The following is a 22,052-nucleotide window of genomic DNA, read 5'->3' on the forward strand; positions in this document are numbered from 1 at the left end:
CAGAGTGACCAGTGGTTGGACTCTTGGCGGTGCTTACCCTGAACCTGAGTGTTAGGGGAGAGGGAATCTGCCACTGCGGTTTCTGGAGCTGCTCATAAGCAAGAGTTCCCTATCCTGATCAAGGCTTTAAGCCTAAAAGAAAGCAGAAATAGGTATGGACTATTGGTGTGTATGCGTGTACGTGTGTGTGTGCACACGTGCGTGCGTGTGTCTGTGTGTATGTGCTGGGTGGGGTGTGTGTGGCATGGGAGGGGGTGGCACACTTTTCTCTGTCTGGGGCAGCTCAATATCTGCATTTTCCCGCCTTGTAGAAAGAGGTTGGAAATGATTTCGCTTGAACTACAAACATTCCTGTCTTCTTTTTTTTTGCGAGAAGTAGTTTGGTAGTCTTCTCCAGTTTCATGCACCAAACAATTTATATGTTATGATTGTAAGCCCAGGAGAAAATCCTACTTTGACAGTTTAAATGCAGGAATCCCAGAGGGCCACTGGGAGGCTGGGCGAGGAGACTAGAGGGCACGTTACTCGGCTTTTTGGTGGTTGGCGTGTACGTCCCTAAAGAGTACGATGAATGGGATTTTAAAAGATTTTTTGGAGGGTTAGCTGTGGGGCCAAACTGCTGCCCAGAATTGGAAACTAGGTAGTGATAATCATCAAGAAGTGAAAAAGGAGAGAAGATGACCATCTGCATCTGCCACACATATTCTTGGTCATTCACTGTACCACTAAGGAAGGGGTTTCATGTTTCCAGAAAGATTGCAGGCTGCTTAATATAGAAGTGAGGACCCGGGGGGCCAGAAATCCAGGATTTTCATTTAGTAAACCTTAGGCCGGTTAGGTTGACATTTATTGTTACTTTTTGTGTGTCATTATGTCCATTCTCACCAGTAACACCAGCTTTTTAGAGCAAAAGTTTCATTTTTCACAGTAGTTTAATTGGAGTACTTAATATGAAAGATTCTCTCCAATGTATTTTCGAGTCTCTAGTAAGAGGGAAGGGTGTGTGTGACACCCACCACTCATTTTTTTAGATGACAAAATAGAGTCAAGAAAAGAGGAATCATTTGTTTAGGTTACCCTATAAACCAGTATTATATTAGAATTTGAATCTTAAGTTGTGCTGTGTTACCTGTTTTCCCCAGCCCATATTACATCCTTAGCAGAATTGGTGGTGGTAGTGGGACTATGCTATCATACCCTTTCCAGAAAGATTTGCAAACATTGTCAGATGTTCACTTCAAATGGAGAGGCACTTCCCCTTTAAGCTCCTCTTAACCCAACAACAACAATATAACAAATCTCAGTGAATATCCCTGAACAGCTGAAAGAGAAACTTTGTTAGTAATACTTATTCCAAGGCATTCTGTGATTAAGCCCCAGAGCCTCCAAAATGAACAATACCAAAAAGGATTTAAAAAAAAAAAAAGATATATTTCAGAGTTGTATGAGACCTGAAAAAAAGATTTGCATCAACTTAAAGATCATTTCTTTCTGGCCAAGCTCTCTTCACCTTTTATTTATTTTAGTTCTTATTTAGCGTTTTATAGCTCCCATCACACACCAAATTGCTTTACAAATGCTGTCTATGGGGTAATGCTCCCCACTGTCTGGCCCCTACCTCCACAGCTGTAAGACTGGGATTTTTTTATTTACATACAGTACAGAGAGATGAACCACGTGAGTAAGGACCTTGGAAAATTGCCCACTCTGATCACTCTACTTAACTGCCCTAAATTTCCTCAGTCCTGTTAGGAATTAAGTGAAGATTGAACATATAACTCATGCTAAAAGTGGAAGAGGAAATAGAGCTCTTATGCCTCCACATTCCTCATCATATTGGTGCTAAAGCCAGGAATCCCAGCAATTGATCTGTTATTTCTAGATTCAGTTCTCTACTTTGTTTCTGCAATGGAATCCTTACCCCCAAATATCCATTTTCTTCCCCCTTTAGAGGACTGATTTATCCATCAACTGGGTGTTAAGCTTCCTGTTTCCCCTTCCCAGGTCAAGGGCAGCCCAAGTGCCCAATTTCTCTCTCTCTTCACAAGGCACCACCAGCGATAGAGATGAGAAATTCTGAAGAACAACCGAGTGGAGGGACCACAGTATTGCAGCGTCTGCTACAAGAGCAGCTTCGCTATGGCAATCCTAGTGAGAATCGCAACCTCCTTGCCATCCACCAGCAAGCCACAGGGAATGGCCCTCCTTTCCCCACTGGCAGTGGGAACCCAGGCCCTCAGAATGATGTGTTGAGTCCCCAAGACCACCACCAGCAGCTGGTAGCACACGCTGCTCGCCAGGAGCCCCAGGGCCAGGAAATTCAATCAGAAAACATCATGATGGAGAAGCAGCTGTCTCCCCGAGTGCAGAATAATGAAGAACTTCCGACCTATGAAGAAGCCAAAGTCCAGTCCCAATATTTTCGCGGCCAACAGCATGCCAGTGTTGGAGCTGCCTTCTATGTCACTGGCGTCACCAACCAGAAGATGAGGACCGAAGGACGCCCATCAGTTCAGAGGCTCAATCCTGGGAAGATGCACCAGGATGAAGGACTCAGAGACCTTAAACAAGGGCATGTCCGCTCCTTGAGTGAACGATTGATGCAAATGTCACTAGCCACCAGTGGAGTTAAGGCCCATCCACCTGTTACCAGTGCTCCCCTCTCCCCACCACAACCCAGTGACCTCTACAAGAATCCCACAAGTTCCAGTGAATTCTACAAGGCCCAAGGGCCACCTCCCAACCAGCATAGCCTGAAGGGCATGGAACACCGAGGCCCCCCACCAGAGTATCCCTTCAAGGGCATACCACCCCAGTCTGTAGTGTGCAAGGCCCAAGAGCCAGGGCACTTCTATAGTGAGCACCGCCTGAACCAGCCAGGGAGAACAGAGGGGCAACTGATGAGGTATCAGCATCCCCCTGAGTATGGAGCGGCCAGGTAAGAGCGTTCCCTTTCTGTCATTTCCTGACCTCATCCCCAACCGTACTCTTCTGCTACATGTTGAGAATCTTAAGGGAAGGAATGGGCAGGTATTTGGTTTTACAAATTCTGCAATGCATTTTCCCTCCTGGATGAGTAAATTGCCAGTCAACCTGAATCTCTAGCCTCTTCATCCATAATTAGCACTGTATTAATGGTCCCTTGACTTTATAGGATGGGCCTGGCCTAGACTGCCAAGGGGCTGAAGAGGAATAAAAGTCTTGATTTTAGTAGCTATTTGTTGTTTTGTCTCTTAGGGTTTTGAAAGAAGGGTCCATTTTCCTCTTCTTGTGAGTTATTAAGCCCTTCCCTGAGAAGCAGAAACAAATTATCTTGGACTTTAATTAGTGTGCCGCATCCTATCACTTCCATGCATTCCCCTCCATAAACTCTCATCACTTATACTTGCCAACAAATCTGTTTCTTGTTAGTTGTGCTTTTTCTGTTGAATTACTGTGATTCTCTTAGACATTACACAAAAGGCCAGATATTATGTTGGGGGGAACTACATACATGTGCACATTTGCAGTGTTGTACTTAGTACCTTGTACTTTCTTGCAGTTCATGAAGTCTGGACTGCTTTGTCTTTCTTCTTCAGAGAGTTTGTTAGTTGCCCGTTGTGTTTCTCAATGTGTAAGCATATCATGTAGAAGTTTTGTCTAGGTGACAAAATGCACAAAGAAAAGTATTCTCATGACTTGCATTTCATATATTCAGTTCTTCTTAAATACACCTCTTAACTATTCCAAATCCTCTTGCCCTGTTGCTCTATTCGTCGTACCTTACGAATCTTTGGTTCTGTTCAGTGTCTGAATTATTAGTCTTTGGCTGTGTGGCTGATCAGTAGTATTTCAGCTCTATATATAAGGGAAGCTTGAAACGAGGGGCAGCAATGATGGCAGTTACGGGTGGGGTTCCTGCTTTGTGCCCATGGGTAATGATGGGTAACCACAGGATTTGAAGTCCCTACCCCTAGGCTAGCCTTCTTCCACAGATAGTCCACAGACTATGTCTGTGATCTCTTTGAAGTCTACCTCTTTCCTTCCTGTCCTCTTCTCACTCATTTGGGAAGGAACCACTTCTAGTTGATCTGGTGATCTGGTGACTTAGGAGAGAAGGCACTCAAGGGGTGGAGTAGGGTGGAGGTAAACAAAAGAACCTGGCATTTCCTGGTGTTTCAGTTTGTGCCTTACAAATACTGGTTTTTGTTTTTGTTTTTTTTTTTTTTTAACAAGACATTGACTTGAGCTCCATCCCTAACTTTTGCGGCTTTAGGATTTTTCTCCCTTACCCCCCCCCATTGGTTTCCTAACTCTTTTCAGCCTCTTCTGAAGCTTTCAAAGGACCAGAGCTTAAGTGCTGATATGTGTCTTAGAACAGGAAATGAGGGTAAGCACAGGGCCATTCAGTTTTAAACTAGAGTAAGAAGCAGGTTCCCATCTGCCCAATGAAGACCTGAGGAAGGGCTGCTCTGTTGGACATCAAAGCTTAGTGGAAACCCATTCAAGCCAGCAAAATGTCAATGAAGCCTGGGGGAGGGTTGTTTTGCTTTTCCTATCAGTATGGAAGAGTTTGTGGGACTCCCTCGCTTATGTGGACGGGCTGATGGCTTCTGCCTTGTGGGAAGGGAGTGTATTGTCTGGGGTGTGGAGCAGAAGGCAAAGCCCGGCTCAGCACATGGCACGCCTTCCCAGGAAAGCTATTTTCAGAACTCATTCAGCAGTATTGTTTGTGATCTGAAATGACTCCCACAGTGTTTGAAGCTGGATGGAAAAGCCCTTTGATCTGCCTAAATAAATAATAAAGAGACAAAGAGGTTTTTTTTCCCTTCCCATACTGATTAAACCACCAGAGAAATTCAGTTGCATATATTTTACAGGAAGATACGTATATTTTCTCCTCCCTCGGAAATTATTTGTGGATGTCACCCTTTTTCTGCAACAGAGCCTACACTGACTTGCCCTCCCTCCCTTTTTCCCTCCCTCCCTTCCATTTTTTTTTCCATTTTCTTTTTTTTCTCTGTCTGTGTGTCTGTCCCTCTCTGTCTCCCTGTCTCTCTCTGGTTCTGGATACGGACCTTAAACCCTTAAGCATGCCAATCAATGCTCTATTACTGGCCATGACCCCAATCTGCAGCCCCTCTCAAGCACTAGCATTTTCACACAGGGGTTTTCTCGAAATATTATTTCTCTGTGGGACAGGAATACAGTGATGTGCTTGATTGATATGTCCTAAATCAAAGGAAGAAGTTTGGGTGTGCATTAGGCAAATTCTAACCCTAAGCTTTTTGCAGGCCCCAGTGTGAGGGAGTGGCACCTATTGACACTTTCTTGGCAAGAGAAGGTAGTTGAACAGCTTTGCCAAAGTGTACTGCTTTTAGGTGGTGACACATTTTTTTCTTTTTATTTCCTTTAAGCAATTAGCTATACGGTTAGTGAGTACCCTTTCAAGTGACTGCTGCTAACACCAATTGGAAGACAAACTTCTTAGTTCTTAATCCACAAATTACAGATCAGGATGCAAAGCAAGCTTTTTGGACATATTGATGTGGAAAACAACAACAACCTTTGTTTGCCTTTAGAGGTACAGTGAAATGGTGGAGATTTGCTGTTAAAATGAGCAAAATGTTACAAACAATTATTCGATTACTTCATCTTCCCTGTGTTCTCCTCCCCACTTAAAAAATAAATATCTTGAATGCCCAGAACTCCAGATGGGAAACAAGGCCAAGCCATCTGAAAAATTCTAAAATTTCTGAATCTGTCTTTCTAAATGCTGAGCCTTTCTGCATCCGGGGTTTATACATTTATCAACTGCTTTTAAAAATTGAATCATTTCTGTTTATAAAGCAGCCAGCTCCTTTCAGTTGTTGAAATCTTGCCCAGTTCTGAAATTTCTTGAAATTCTTGTTGAGTGGAATCTCAGGGTGATCTGACACTGTAGTTCAGCAGAGCTGCTTGTGAAAGAGGAACCATCGGAAATTCACAGCCAGCTCCAGGATTCACAGATTCACCATCCCAGAGCCTGTAAGAGGAACTGTTCTAGTGGTGAGGATAGCCGGGGCTCTGAGCTGTTGGTGGCGCCTCCTCTGATGCAAGTGTGCATGGATAGGATTGTGCATCTGTGAGCAGGTGTGTGCATATGTGCTTATGTGTGTGTGCATGTGGGTATGCATGTTCGGGGGTGCTGGGCAGGGTAGGGACTCCCAGTCATGGGAAGTAGTAGGATAGAAAGTGCTGTGTCAGCTGGGTAGAGTGGCTTTCCCTTAGTGTCCTCACAAGCTGTCTTTGGGACTCTCCCTAGACGCTCCCCCACCCTGCTGCCTTTGGGGAGGACCAAATTTGAGTCGGTAACCTCCGTCCCGCATGAATGGCCAGGCTATCTCCTTTTCTGCAGAGCACCAGTGGTGCAGGTAGTCTTCAGAAGGCGTAGGACGAAGGGAGGAAAGTAGCAGGGAAAGCAGGCCAGGTCTTCCATGGGATCGTATGACTCTGTTGTCCATGGGTGGCTTGTTGTTCCTGATTAATGTGTCAGTGGGGAATGATTCTGGCTCCTGTGGAGTAGAGGGACCTGGACAGTGTGCTGCCCACACGGCTGCTACTTTTATTATTTTGCTTATCATCACTCTTGTTATTATTATTTAATTTTAAGTGTGGTTTTGCTTCCCGTGTCATTGCCCCTATTTCTCCCCTACCCATCTTTCCTTTTTCTCAGGGGCAACTTCATCTCAGTGCTAACACTGTCATACTTTTTCGAGGTGGGTGGATGTCGGAGTCCAGATGGAATTCCCTTGCTAGAGGGCTTTCTCTCCTTTCACAACTGTCCAAGCGTTTGCTTATTTGCAAACCTGCCAGTGACTGACTGCCTTGGTTTTCCAACATGATGCACTGAGATCTGTTTCCTTTGCCAGCCTGGGGAACTGAGGGGCCGCTGCCTCTTTTCTGTTTATCTTCATCTTGGGCTTATCTGACTATGGAGACCTCTTTCCGGGAGCTTTATAGTCCTTTCCTTCCTGGGGCCCCTGGGAGGCTGTGTACTATCCAGGGCCTGGAAAGGCCTTTGAGCCTCTAGGCCAGGAGGGAAGCCAATGGCCTACTCTGTTTTAGAGAAGGGCCTGGTTTGCTTGATGGGGCCCAGGGGAGGTGTGAAGAGGTAGCCCAGTTTGGAACTGAGTGTTCAACCTTTAAAACACCTCGTAGGCATTCGGCTTCCAAATCCTGGGAATGAGGATGAAATATAATGTAGTCATATTTTGCCTTAAATTTTGAAAGCTTGATTAGAAAACATGAAGTTTAAGTCCCTCTCTTCTGTCTAAGAAATATAAAATCTCCAGGAAACACGAAGACATGTTTTTCCTCTAGGGACACATAGGAATGATAATGGCTCTTACTCAAACAGGAAAGAAGGCGCATTCTCTATTTTATCTGTGAGGACACCAAAGGCCCATAGAATGGAAATGGGAATTCTTTACCAAATAAGTTTATAAACAGTTTTTTGTTTATAAACAGGCTTTTGATGCAGTGAGTGTTTTGGGCTTTTGGAAAGAAAGATTGGGTATAACATGTGTCATGTCAATTCTTCTGTGCCCAAGCAGTTTGCTTGCTCTCTTACTATATTCAGTAATAATATAGAGACATACATATGAATTTAGAAGAATGTGCATATACCAGAGGTGTACATAGGGCTGAGGGATAGATCCAGGGTTTGAACAGGTTTGAGGGCTTTTGTGATCATCTAGGTTATGAAGTATCCTGAAATTTAATGTAATGATTTTTCCTCATTTAACGATCTAGCTGTTTAACAACTGTTCAGACTTAAGACTGAGGTGTGCAGTTCAGACTTACAACCTACCATACAGACTTACAACCCATCTTTATTTTTTTGTACAGCTCTGTGTACCTTGGTTATAGAGTCCCAATGTCTTTTTTTTACAGTATACCTTATTTATACAGTACTGTAATTTTTGCTGACTATACTGTATGGTATAGTACTGTAGTTTTATGTTCTGTTATACATTACAGTAGTGTATGTAAGAGTTATGCAAATAAAAGCAAACTCATCAAGTTGGAGTTTCCTTTGACCATTTCTTTGTTCTGAATATTATAATGTACGTACTATATACAATTCTTCATTTAGCGACCAATTCATTTAACAACCTAGTTAAACAAGTAACGTCTGTATTAGCAAGTGTTTGGCATGATTTTGTAGCTGTAAAAAGCCATTAGAGTAAGGAGCTTTGGTAGGGATACTAATGGTAACTGGAGTGTCGGGAGAGTCATGTGCTTTAGCATCTGGAATGCCAGTTAAAAGTTAATTGCTTCTGGTGGCTTTGTCCCAGTTCCGCCATGAAATTTATACAAAGTAGCACAAATGGTATCCCATAAGTAACATGATAACAAGGTCATCCTGTCTCACTGGGAGATAGATAAGAGACTGTAATTGTTATTGAGCTAAAAATGTGAAGACCCCAGCATTTTGCAATTCATTTGCAACCTCAGGAAAGAAACAGGCATTTGCAGGTTAAGTAATTTGAAAGGTTACAGATAGTAAGTAGTACAAATGTCCAAACTCTCCCTGTTGGGATCTAACTCCCATACTCTTAGGCATCTTCCCTCCCTGCATTGAGAAATATCAAGTGTAGGACAAGTACCCACAGAGAGAACTGAGTGTTGGGTTAGTTGGGCATGGGCTGAGAGGAGGATGAACAAGCTTTTTGTCTTCAGTGTGCACCAACAGATATTCTTCCTGATATGGTAGTGATGATAGTAGAAAGTGATCCTTTCACATACTCTGACTGTTTCTCTTACTGGCTGATAGGCATTATGTACAAATTATTTATACCCAGATATTAGTATTTTGTACCTGGTAACTAGAAAAAAAAAAAAAAAAACAAAGGAAGAACCATATTCAACAAAGTACTGGAGTTCTCCTTCTGGAACTTTCTATAAGCATTAGTCTAGGGTTCTGAACATTAGTGCACAGAAATCAATGCATTAACTCACTCTGATACTCAGCAAATCACTTCCCTTCTCTGGGCTTTAAATTCTTGTAGAATGATGGTGTTGAGTGACAGTTTCGTTACGGCCTTTCCAGTCCTTACATTTATGATGCAGTACATCAGAAATAGGATATACTGTTGCCCATTACCTCCTCCAAGGTGTGGTATTGTTACTACTAAAGAATACCATTAAATCATTGGTGACTACAATGATTAATTATTATTTCGTAGGGTTTCTTCTGATAGTACTGGAGAATACTGGATTCTGTATCCCTGGCCATTGTATTTATTTACTATTTTATTTTGAGATAGGGTCTTACAATGTTGCCAGGCTGGCCTTGAACTTCCAGTCCTCCTGTCTCAGCCTCCTAAGTATATTTGGTATATTTAGTGTCTTTAAATGAATATATCAGGTCTCAAGGGCAGGTGCAGATAGGAAGATAAAGGCAGTTTTGATAACTGTTTGGTTTTTGCCTCTGCATAAGTGAAACTTAGATTCTAAATTTGAAATCTTTATGTTTGATGGACCACATATATAATATTATTTCTAACATTAGATTTTGTTTATGATAATGACATGAAAATTACCTTATAGAAGAACTGCAATGAATGTAGATCCATATAGCCTTTGAATTTTTTTTTTTTTTTCGTTCAGAAGTCATCTGTTTCAAATCCTATGGTATCACACCTCTCTCTGCCAGGCAGTGTCATGGGAGGTTGAGCCAGTAAGAGCTGTAGAGATCTTTGCAGAAGTCTCGTAGTCTATGTCTGCCTGCTCATTTGGCAGGTGTCTTGGGGGCATCAGAAGCTTCCATGTGTCATTTTCTTGTTCCATAGTACATCAGGAGAGAACCTGACCAGAGCCTGCCCTTCATGTTTTCCAGGCCAACACAGGACATCTCATTGACATTGTCAGCCAGGAGCTCTCAACCTCACAGCCCAACTTCTTCCCTGACATCCGGAGGTTCCTTGCCCTTGCTGCAGTCTCCACCATCTACTAGATTGTCTCCTGCCCAGCATCCCTTGGTCTTGAACCAGGGGGACCACTCAGCTCACCTGCCTAGGCCCCAGCAACATTTCCTTCCTAATCAGGCTCACCAGGGGGATCATTACCGTCTCTCCCAACCAGGCCTGAGTCAGCAGCAACAGCAGCAGCAGCAACAGCAGCAGCAACAGCATCACCACCACCAACAGCAGCAGCAGCAGCCAGGAGAAGCCTATTCAGCTATGCCTCGGACCCAACAGTCTGCTTCTTACCAACCAATGGCAGCTGACCCTTTTGCCATTGTCTCCAGAGCCCAGCAGATGGTTGAGATCCTCTCAGATGAGAACCGAAACTTGCGTCAGGAGTTAGAAGGATGCTATGAGAAGGTGGCAAGACTGCAGAAGGTGAGCCTCTTGGAGGACTTTAGGGCCTCCTTAAAATCTTACTGGTGGGACTTAATAGCCACATAAAGGTTTCCCATTGTGGGTGGTTGTATTACATTCAGGCAGATCTTCAGGGTTTTTCTGTCTGAAGGCTGGATATGCTTAAAACTTTGGAAAAAGTCTTCTGCTTGTCTCTCCAGGAGAGGTAGTAATTTTACATTTATATTAAGAGAAAAGAAATTATTAGTTTTAAGATACCATAGTTCATAAGTAGTTGTTCTAGAATTCAACAAAGAGCAAGGATACCTCTTCATAAAGTTAAGAACACTGGTGATGCCTGTGTCAGTGAGGAACCTGCCAGCATTTGAAAGTTTTCTGTTTTGATTATCTCTTCCCCAAGATAAATTTGAAACTAAAATATAAAACCATAGCTCATAGTTGTAAAGAAATCTCATCTGCTGCAGTTAAAGCCTGACCTGCCTTGTTCTGGGAAAGGATGAGAGTTTCCCTCCTAGTGGGAGTTCTCCTAGTAACTTTTTCAGCACTTTTCCCCTTCCCCCTTTTTGCTTTGGTCTTTTTGAGCAGCTCAGATTCAACATCTGCTCTTTTTCTTCGGCGCATGGGGGGGGCAGGAAGAGCTTAGCATCACAGCTGTGTAACAGGTGACAGCCCTGGGCTAAGGAAGTAGAAAAAGAAGTGTGTGTTCCAGTTCACATTCTTCCCAGAGCCCCTCCTATCTTCTGCAGCTGAGATTTTGGCTCTTGAATGCCCAAGCTAAGAGCCTACCTTAGCTCTTAGCCTCTAGTGGCTGTTTGGTGAATAGGGCTATGGCTTTGACAGCCACTTTGCAGCTTTTGTCCTTGTGGAGCTTGTGTAGCATGATATCCCTGCACTGTACACTGTTGGGGGAGGTGAGGCTGAAGGTGCGGGAGGGAGGGGCAGTTACCTTGTATTGTTTAGCACCTTTGTCCTCAGGAGACACTAGGAGAGGAAATTTCAGAATGAGACTGAAAATTTGCAAACACCAGATCTCAATCCTAAGAGAGAGGGAGGTTTTATTCTCACTTAATTATTTTCATGTAGCAAAAAATCTCCCCCAAGCCCAATTTCCCCAAATCCTGATGGGGGCTGTTGAAGTGAAATAAGATCCCCTTCTGCCTGGATTCACCCCAGTTTTGTATTTTCTCCCTCCTCTCATGTTCACTATACCCCGCGTCACATTGGTGCAATTAATGAATTCTATGTATACACTACAAATGCAGTCTGGTGGATTTGGCTGACAGTTAAAGTCCCTCTGGAAACTTTTAATTCAGGGTGGCCCCTGACCCATCTTTGATGCTGTCACTGAAGGGTGAACGCAGATCTTCTACAAGACCTCTTTGCAAAGAATCTGTGGTGATTTGGGTGTGTGTGTGTGGGGGGGTGCCAAGAAAAGGAGGATAGGATTGTTTGTTGCTGTTTCTCGTTGCTCGCTCCCCTGGATGTGAAATGATAGCTCAAATAAGCATAACTGGCACAGGCTGAGGATCAGAAGTAGAGGCCAAACAAATATGAAAGTGGAGTTCAGAAGTAGGTTTGGGAGAAGAGGGAAAGGAAAATGGAGAGAATAAGGTGCATACCAGATGATTCTGGAAAAAGAACCCTGAAGCTCATGAGTGTAATAAAGAGACAGAGCAGGTCTGGAAACCGACCACCACCCTCCCTCTTTCCTGTCCCTTCCATCCCCCAAACCTAACCAGTGGCTCTGCCCTCTCTTAGTCACTTTCTTGTCACTGAGACATAATACCCAACATGTGCAACTCAAAGGATGAGAGGTTATTTTGGCCCAAGGTTTCAGTCGAGCTGCTCATGTCATTGTAGCCAGGAAGCAGTGAGAAGAGGGAGCAGCCCAGGAGGGAGACCGCCCTTTCATGTCACACCCCCAGGAGCCTCCCTAACCAGGCCCCACATCCCGGATAGCAGTTGAGCTGTAGTGACCCCGTAATCCAATCACCTTCCCGGAGCCCTGCCTCTGAGCACGTGGAGCTCTGGGGAGACATTCCACATCCAAACCACAGCATGCCCGTCTGTGAGTTCTTTCCTCAAAGAGGCTTTGCTGGCAGATGTGTGACTTGCTTTGCCCCTTTGAGGGGTTCAGTATCTCCACAGGGGCCAGGCGAAGGATTAGTATCAAATCTTACAACAGCAGTGTGAGTACTGTGAGTACAGGGCCTGCCTGCCAGGTGTGGCATTCTGTGGGGAATTGGGAAGAATTGCTTACTCCCTCGAGGCTGCCCAGAGCAGACCAACACCAGGCCTGCTGTTTCACATGAAAATGTTTATTTTCTCTGCCTAGCACTTGAATTTCGTGAAAAAAGCCTCATCAGGCGCAGGCCTTGCAGATCTTGTCTCTAAATGCCATTCGCCAGTTTTCACCTTCTGTGCTGCTATCTTGGTGCCATCTGTAAGGAGAAAAACACTTTCAAGTCTGCTCTTTTCAGTGGTATAAGCCTCTTTGTTTCTAGGCAGTCCTGTCTCAGGCAGGATTTTAGAGATGGAGGCAGGTTCAGTCGGAGTTGTCTGGTAACCCAACCCCCCACCCCACAACCTTCCCACTGGCAGCCTGATATTTCTCCTAGTAAAGTACCCTGAGCGTTGTTAAGGAGGATAGTGGAAAGTTGAGAAGGACTGCAGAATGGTTGTAGGCCATGGGGTTTATTTGTATTATACAAATTATATGCAAATAATTTCTCTGGTTATTACATGTGCGATAAAGCTATACTGGTTACAGAAAGACTCTGGAGTCCAATTTCTTGTTTTCTTCTTTGGGACAAGGTCCTTTGTCTTTGGTGTTTTTTTTTTTCTTTTTCCATTTTACAAGATTTGCAGGGGTGTCATAAAGCAACTCTAATCATGAATTTCTCTTAAAAAAACCTGTACCGGTTTTCCACTGACTGTGGGATAAAGTTCAAATGCCTGGCATTAAAGCCCTTTTATGATCTGACTCCAATCTATCTTTGTAGCTATATCTCTCCAGCTTTCCTCTGTGTACCCCACAGTGTCCAGCCAAATGAGACTACTGGTCATTCTGGGAACGCATTTGCTCACTCAGAATAGAATACCCTTCCCCTCACCTCTGCCCATTGAAATCTGATCCAGCTTTCAGGATCTGACTCTGAATGCCACCTCCTCCCTGAAATTGTTCTTCTCCTCCCTCCCCCAACTAGGAATAACAGCTTCCTTCTCTGCACTTTATAGCATGACTCCTTCTTTTCTTAGAACTGTATCTTGCCCTGTACTCTTTGACTAGATTGAAAGCTCCTTGAGGGCAGTGACAGTGTTCTCGTTCATATATAAAAAACCCCATTATGATTTAACCAACTCTTACAACTGCTTGACCCTTCAAATGTTTGTTAAATTGAATTGAACTATATACTACATGAGGTTGAAACTTCAGGTCTTTAAGGATTGCCTGTGCTGCTGAAGTGCTCTTGAAAAAGGCAGCTTAAGTTTTCTGTCTGCTAACATGGGGTATCCTCGCCTAGGCAGGTATCAGGACAAACAGAAATAAGCATGTAAAAACTTTTAGAAGCTCCATATGTATTAATATTAATGTTTTCAAAGCTAAGGAATTTATCAGAAATTAAGATAATTAATAATCCTATTTATGAAGTATATTTTCTTTTTGGAAGTGTATTCTGCCTTACTTTGTACTCTGATGGCAGAAATTGTATATGTGGATGTATCTGTATATATGTATCAGAAATCTCATGAAACAATGAGATACTTCCTGAGCTACAGTTGAACTTGGGAAGTCTTACTTGAAACTTTTCTTTTCTGACAGTAATAGGGTTGCTTCATGTGTGAACCCGCTGAAAAGCTGTAACTGAGGTTTTGCAAATGTTTTCAGACCTTCTTCCTCATCAACCTCCTTCCATGACCACCATATTTCCTTTTGATGTTTAGGTGGAGACAGAAATCCAGCGGGTCTCGGAAGCATATGAGAACCTAGTAAAGTCATCCTCCAAAAGAGAGGCCCTGGAAAAAGCCATGAGGAACAAGCTGGAGGGCGAGATTCGGAGGATGCATGACTTCAATAGGGATCTGAGAGGTGAGGGGACTAATTGGCTTATCTTTGTATTTCTCAGGCAGCTGAGAGGTGGTGATAGGGAGAGAGCTCAGGAAGACTGGATCAGGCTCTTTGAGGTTGTCCAACTCATTGATGCAGTCAGTTACTTTCAGGGCCTATCCAAGGCTATTTTTGTATGCGCGTGCGTGCGTGCGTGTGTGTGTGTGTGTGTGTGCGTGTGTGTGTGTGTGTGTGATGACAATAATATGTGGTCTCAAGTTTACTTAATCTAAGTTGGGGGACATGCCTGACTGGCCTTGTAGTCAGTTTGTAAGGCAGAAACCTTACTGGGATCCCACCCACCCCTCCAACTAATGTAGACTGTTTTCTCTTATATGTGTGGTAGAGGCATGTCTTTGGATTGTGCAAGTCTAAACTAGTAATGCTCTCTATTATTTCTAGGGCTCACTCCCTCTTTCATTTTTACTTTCACTGGATAGTATTGAAGATGCTGAAAAATATTTCTACTTTAAATCATCAGCACCTTCAAACTCATCTTGGAGATGTTATTTTCTATCTTTGGGTTTCAGCTATTTGTAAAATTGGAGCTTAACCACATGTTGCCATGGTCTATTTCTAGCTTTGACATTACCTGACTTTAAAGACTTCATGATAAATGTGATGTCCTTTTTCCTGGTTGATGAGAGATAGCTTTATAAATTCAGGGGTAAATCATTTCATTGACATTTAGAATTCTCCACTTAGACCTTGGCAGCGAGGAGTGAAAGTGTCGGGTGCCTACCCCCTTCTTCCTTGCCATGGTCTAGTATTTCTTTGGAATTCCCATTTGCAGACCTGTGTTTGTGTCACCCATTTCTGTTTAACAAGAAGTTGCAGACTTGTTTTGCTGAAAGTCAGTATTAGAGAGCAAACAGCATGTGCCTGAAAGTTTGTTTTCAGGGCTCAGTTGATTATCTCCAAATTCCACAGAGCGTCTAGAGACTGCCAATAAGCAGCTTGCGGAGAAGGAGTATGAGGGGTCAGAGGATACCAGGAAGACCATCTCTCAGCTCTTTGCAAAAAGTAAGTCTGAAAGCTTCAGGAGCAGGTATGAATGTGGATGGGTGTGGGGCATGTGAACAGGTTCACCTGTTCTCTGTAACTTTCTAGAACCAGAACAGAATGAATGTCATCTAGGGTGTCTTTTTCTTATACAAGCATGAAATTGGAGGTGTTCAGTTATTTTTCATTTGGGCCAAGAAAGCTGTTTGCCCCAACATCTAGTAACATCAAATGACTCCCTTTGTATTCAACCAGATAATTTCCTTGGAACTCTGCTATTGGCATAGATAGCTGAAGAAGTAACCTTAGTGGACGCGGGGTCCTTTAATGTAGAAAGGATTTTCTTAGAAGATTCCGTGTGCTGGGTCTGATAGAGATGGGATGAACCCACAGGATTAATTATTAGTGTTTGGAATAACTAACCCACACATGAGGCTTCTATAGTTAAACACTTAGTATTGTATCATTTTATTCCACATTGGCACATGGCAAGGGTAGCTGAGCAAGGGAGGCACTACTATGGTCTGAACTAGTGAGGGTGTGGGCCAGGATAGAGCTGTGTTTTCCTCATAATAATAATTTCTTTGTCTGGAAATACTCCTAGGACAGTGACAATGAATTAATATTCTTCTGTATCTGTCCCTAATGGACTCTACTCAGCTAGACAATGTCTAATTCTTTCCAACTGACATAATAAAAGCAGCAATACAATTTTCATAGTGGACTGAGTCCACAGGGAGAACAAGTTGGGGGAAGCAGATGAACTACCCTCATTTCCAAAGATGCCTGAATTTGGTATCCCCTACTCCCAGCCTCCGCTTTGTGGTTCCCACTTTCATGGTTGGTGCGGACTTGTCAGCCTCTTCCATTTTAGCGGGGCCTCCCAGTCGCCCTTTCAAGTCATTCCATGCAGCTTCCAGTCAGCTTTTACAAGGTTGTTTGATCCTTATTTACAATATTCCCCTCCCTTCCTGGGTTGTTCTGTTGTGTTCTCGTTTCAGAACAGAATTTTTCTTTCTCTTTCCCCCCTAGAGCCTCTTGTTTCTTTGTCAATAGTCTTAGAGCAAGGAATGTTGTTTTTCTGGTGTCATCAGTGCCTAGGGTGATTTGTAAAGTTGCTTTTGTGGTGTCTCAGTTACCCTAGAAGCTTGTTTGGTGGCAGATGGAGGCTGGCAGCCTCCCAGAACAAAACATGGATTCACGCCCCAGACCTGTTAGTTTGTACTTTTCTCTCTAGAGAGATGGTATTTCAGGTGTTCTGAGAACTCTGCTATGGGTTTATAAGATGTTGTAATTTACTAGATCAGACTACATTAGCAGCAATGTTAAAGACTATCCAATAGCTCTGGAACTAGTTATGGAAGAGAACATGACTCTTGGCAGCACCCCCCTCCCCACATTTTTTTGCTTTTGGACATTGACAAGGCCCTGGTTGGTTGGGACTGTGATAGGAGGAAAGAAAGCCCTTGTGGAACGCTTCCGTGGAGGGTATGGTCCAGCTAGGTCAGAGACCAAACCAACTCAATCCAGAAGGCAGATAGGTGTAGTAGAAAGAGTGTAGAATATGCTGGGCTTAAATATGGGCTTGAGTTTTTATTTACCATTTGTGGAACTTTATGCAAGTTAGTCATGATCTCTAAGTCTGTTTCCTGCTATGCACAATAAAGAAGAAAATAATACCTGCCTGGAATGGCTGTTTTGAAGAATAAATTAGTAAAATACCTGATATGTGATAAGTGTTTAACAAATGTTCGCTGTCCAAGGATGTCCCCTGAAGAGGAGATGGCGATGTCATCTTTCCCACCCATGGAATAGGATGTAGGTTCACTGATGTACATCACAGAAAAGAATTATAGGATGCATCAGTGAGAGACATTAGAAGGGTTTATTAGACAGAAGTAAAGAATTATGCACTCACAATAGCGTACAAGACCTCAAGAGACAGATGCATTATGGTCTGGGACTGGGAGGTTTTCTATGGTCTTGGGGTGTTCTCAAGATGGGAAGTCTAGGATGTGTATTCTTACTGTCTAACTGACCACCGTTTGGTGGGCTAGATCAGAATACAAATCATTTGTATGTGTTTGATATTTAGAGATATGCTACCTACTTAGTAGTGCTGCTTCCTTAAAGATGGAAGTCTGGTAGGAAAAACACAGGTTCAATTTATAGGGTTTTTTTTGTTTTTTTTTTGGTTTTTCTCTGGTACCGGGAACCGAACTCATGGCCTTACGCTTGCCGGGCAGGCGCTTTGCCGCTGAGCTAAATCCCCAGCCCCGGGTTTTTTTTTTTTTTTGAGTCAGGATCTTGCCGTGCAGTTCAGGCTGACCCTGAACTCACTATGCAGCCCAGGCTGGCTTCAAACTCATGGTGATCCTTCTGCCTCAAACTCCAGAGTGAGGGGATTACAGGCATGTACCACCACACCCAGCAGCTTATTATATTTTTAAGACACTTTTTTGGAGTTTACCAAAAGGGAAAAAGAAGTTGTAAGCTTGTGTAAGTTTGTGTCTTGAAGCTGCAGGTCTTCCTAAAAGCACAATTTTAAAATTATGACTTTTCTTGTCTCTTTCTATCTTTATTTCTTCTATTCCAGCTCATTTCCTGTCCCCCTGAGACTTTGACTCCTTATTCTCTCTCTTTTGTTTTTCAGTATTGGGTGTTGAACCCAGGACCTTTGCACTGAGCTAGCACCTCCCCTGATCCTGTGATTATTACTTTTAGACAAGGTTTTGCTAAGTCACTAAGTACCTCAGGCTGGGCTCAAACTTGTGATTCTCCCTCCTCAGCCTCCTAGAAGGCTGGGAATATAGGCCCACAACACCATGCCAAGTTGATTCCTTATTCTTAAGGGATTCTGGGGGTCCAAAGTCTGTCTTCTTATGGCTGCTTCAGGCTGACAAGAAGGCTCTGATCCTGCCTACCTGGGGATCGAAAATCTCATCCCGGCTGATCTAAAAAGAAAGATATCCCAGAAGGGGGAGTTTTTTTGCTTGTTTGTTTGAAGAACCATTATCCTTTGATAGTTTGCGAATATTTTTCTTTCCAAATGTGCATCTAGTCAAACAGATATATGTAAAGTCACAGTGGGAAGGAGAATGAAGCTATCTTATGGAAGTTCCTACAGCCTTAAAGTTCAAAATTTCAAGAATAAAGGTGCTTAACTTCGAAATCCAAACCAGAACTGCACGGTTGAGTTTCTGGCATGAGGTCTGCCTAGCTAGAAAGGCAAGGGACATAACTCCACATGTCATGGTCCCCAATAGCTATAATGGAATCCTACATTAAGAAACACAGGTTTGCTAATTTTGTAGGTCTTTTGAGCCTCAATCTTCTCATTCTAAGAACTAGTAAAAAAGAGTGTCACATCCCAATACAAGGCATATTTTGAAGCAACAGATTCCCTCTGATCATTAATTATGGTAATGATGATCATCATCTTCTTCATGAGGTAAGTTCCTTTGGTGTTTCATCATGCTTTGCAATGTTTTTTTCATTTATATAAATTCACTGTCTCATTTGATTCTTAATAAATAATATGTGCTTAAATAAGATAGTATTGTTACCTCTGTTTTAATATCTAGCAATTTTAATTCTTTCTTAGAATATCCATCTTTTCTGTTTATATTACTCATCTATTTCTGGGTACTGTCTACTTCTTCATTAAAACCCTTAGCATATTAGTCATAGTTGTTTTAAATTTATCCTGTGATAATTCCAGCATCCTGCCCTGATTCTGATGGCTTTTTCTGTCTTCAAACTTTGTGTTTTACCTTTTAGCATGTCTTGCCTTTTTTGGTGTTGTTGTCGAATGTCTGACACGATGCATGGGGTAAGAGGAACTGTGGTGTACAGGTATTAGTACTCCTCTCTGATGTAGTGGTAAGGTACGTGTAGGAGAGGGAAGTGTTCTGTAGTCCAATTATTAGTGGACTTGTGGACTATGGATTTTGCAAGTACCTCTAAATTTTCTCCCCACATTAAGGTAATACAGGATAGCCAGAGAAGGTGAGAAGTGGGTATTTCCTTCTCTAATGTGGAAGGCATGGCCAGGCTGGAATTGAATATTTCCCTTCCCCTAGGGTAGTTATGATCTGGGGCAAAAAATCCAGTAGGTTAGACTCTAGTTAAATAATTTTCCTTGAAGGTAAGCCTTGTTAAGAACAAGGTGCACTGGCATTTGTCTTAATGGTTACTTTCCTCATCCCTCTGTTAATAACAAAAGAAGATATTTTCTCTGATCTGAACTATATGAAACTGATTAAGCTCCTGCAGGTAAAATTCAAAAGCATGGAAGTTCCCTTATGACTGAGGTACGTTGGGAGTTAGCAATTCATCAATCACAGTTCAGAATTTCCTACCTTATTAGGAGTTCTGCTGACATTTCTGTGCATGGATTTACGGTTTTTAAAATTAATTTTATTGGTACTCTTTTGAGATACATAATGATCACATTTATTGTGGGGAATTTGTACATGTACATAATATATATTGATTCTTCTTTTTTTCTGCTCCATTCCCTTCAACTCTTGTCTTCCTATTCTCTTGTTTTTCCTTTTCTTTTCCTTCCCTTCCTCCTGCCCCCTCCATTGTTCCCCTTCCCATTTGAACATTTTCTATCTACTTAATATCTATCTTCCGTTTTGGTCCTTATTCATGTTTTCAGTTTCTAATATAAGAGTAACAATGTCATATTGAAACATGTGTGTCTGATTTATTTCACTTAAAATTATGTGCCTCAAGGTGCATCCATTTACCTAAAAATGTCTCAAGTTTATCCTTCTTTATTGAAGAGTAGCACTCCATTGTATAAAAATACCCCACATATTCTTTATCTGTTCATCTGTTGATGGGAATCTGGGCTGTTTCCAAGATATGAGTGTTATAAACTATGCCGCTATAAACATGGGTGTGAATATATTACTGTGGTATGATGCTTTTAAATTTCAGGGAAGATACCAAGAATGAAAATAGCTGGGTGGAATGGAACCTCTACTTTTAGTTTTTTGAGAAACCTCCACATTGATTTCCACAGTGGTTGCACTAGTCTTCACTCCCACCAACATTGGAAAAGGGCTGCTTTTTCCCCATAGCCTTGCCAGCATTTGTATTGGTTGATTTTTTGATAATAACCATTCTTTCTGGAGTGAGATGAAATCTCAGTATTGTTTTAATTTTCATCTCTCAAATGACCAGTAATGTTAACATTTTTTCATATATTTATTTGTTGTTTCTACTTCTTTATCCAAGAAACGTCTATTCATTTCACATGACCATTTTTGGATTTAGTCTTTAATTTTGGAGGTCTGACTTTTTTTTCAATTCTTTATGTATTCCAGACATTAGTCCTTTGTCTGAGGAATAGCTGGCAAAAAGGTTTTCCTATACTAGGTTGTCTCTTCCCTCTGTTGGTGGTTTCTTTTGCTGTGCAAAAGCTTTTCAATAAGATAAGATAGATCCTACTTGTTGATTCTTTGTAGTATTTCCTGTATGATCAGAATTTTGTTCATAAAGTCTTTGCCTACACCTGTGTCTTCAAATGTGTTAAGTATTCTATTTTCCAGCAGATTAAGTGTTTCTGTTTTAACATTTAGGCCTTTAGTCCATGTCAATTTTAGTTTAATGCATGGTGAGAGATGTGGGTCTAAGTTTAATCTTCAGCATATGGAAAGCCAGTTTTTCTAGCATTATTTATTAAAGAGGCTATGTTTCTTCCAATGAAGTGTTTGGTCCCTTTGTCAAACAGAAGGTGGTTGAGTCCATTTGGAGTTATTCCTGTATCTTCTGTTCCACATCCTTGTCTTGTTCCTGGTTTTAGAATGAAAGCTTTCAGTTTTTAACCATTTAATATGATGATAGGCATTTGGCTTGTGTCCAAGATTTAGCTATTACAAACTGTGCTGCTATAAACACAGGTGCACATGTATCGCTGTGGTTTTAAATTCTTTTGGGAAGATAACAAGAAGGGGAATAGCTGGGTCACATGGGGCCTATAGTCCTAGGGTTTTGAGTAATCTCCATACTGAATTCCACAGTGGTTGCAACAGTCTACATTATCACCAAAAATGAGAAGGGTTCCCTTTTCCCACATCCCCACCAGCATTTGCTGTTGGTTGATTTCTTGATAATAGCCATTCTTTCCGGAGTGAGATGCAATTTCACTGTTGTTTTAAATTGCATCTCTCAAATGACTGGTAGTGTTGAACACTTTTTCATATATTTATTTGCCATTTCTATTTCTTTATCCGAAAACTTTGTATTCATCTCAGATGCCTATTTATAGATCAGGTCTTTAAATTTGGGGGGTCTGATTTTTTTCAATTCTTTATATGTTCTAGATATTGGTACTTTGTATGAAGAACAACTCGCTAAAATGTTTTCCCAGTCTCTGGGTTGCCTTTTGATGCTGTTGCTGGTTTCTTTTGCTGTGCAAAAGCTTTTTAATAATATGAGATCTGAGTTGTTGATTTGTTATAATATTTCCCATTCAGTCAGGGTTTTGTTCATGAAGTCTTTGCCTACCCCTGTGTCTTAAGTGTTCTACCTGTTTCATTTTCCATCAGATTTAGTGTGTCTTTTTAAATATTTACATCTTA

The 22,052-nt window shown here is 42.1% G+C and overlaps 1 protein-coding gene across 5 annotated transcripts in view; it reads left to right on the forward strand.

Moving 5' to 3' along the window:
• Amot (angiomotin) overlaps positions 1-22,052 on the forward strand; it is a 76,643-nt gene that overhangs the window by 14,597 nt on the left and 39,994 nt on the right. For 2 of the 5 annotated variants that reach the window (XM_005404628.2, XM_013504540.1), the window contains 5 exons: positions 4-152; positions 2,005-2,938; positions 9,863-10,367; positions 14,292-14,436; positions 15,385-15,477. In XM_005404628.2, the coding sequence (XP_005404685.1) occupies positions 2,067-2,938; positions 9,863-10,367; positions 14,292-14,436; positions 15,385-15,477 (1,615 nt within the window). In that variant the 5' untranslated portion in view covers positions 4-152; positions 2,005-2,066. The remainder of the gene's footprint in view (positions 1-3; positions 153-2,004; positions 2,939-9,862; positions 10,368-14,291; positions 14,437-15,384; positions 15,478-22,052) is intronic. The other 3 variants (XM_013504539.1, XM_013504541.1, XM_013504542.1) reach the window with 3 other exon arrangements.

This window comes from Chinchilla lanigera, unplaced genomic scaffold (genome assembly GCF_000276665.1).
Source record: "Chinchilla lanigera isolate Chin_1 unplaced genomic scaffold, ChiLan1.0 scaffold00089, whole genome shotgun sequence".
In the NCBI taxonomy this organism is placed as follows: Eukaryota; Metazoa; Chordata; class Mammalia; order Rodentia; family Chinchillidae; genus Chinchilla; species Chinchilla lanigera.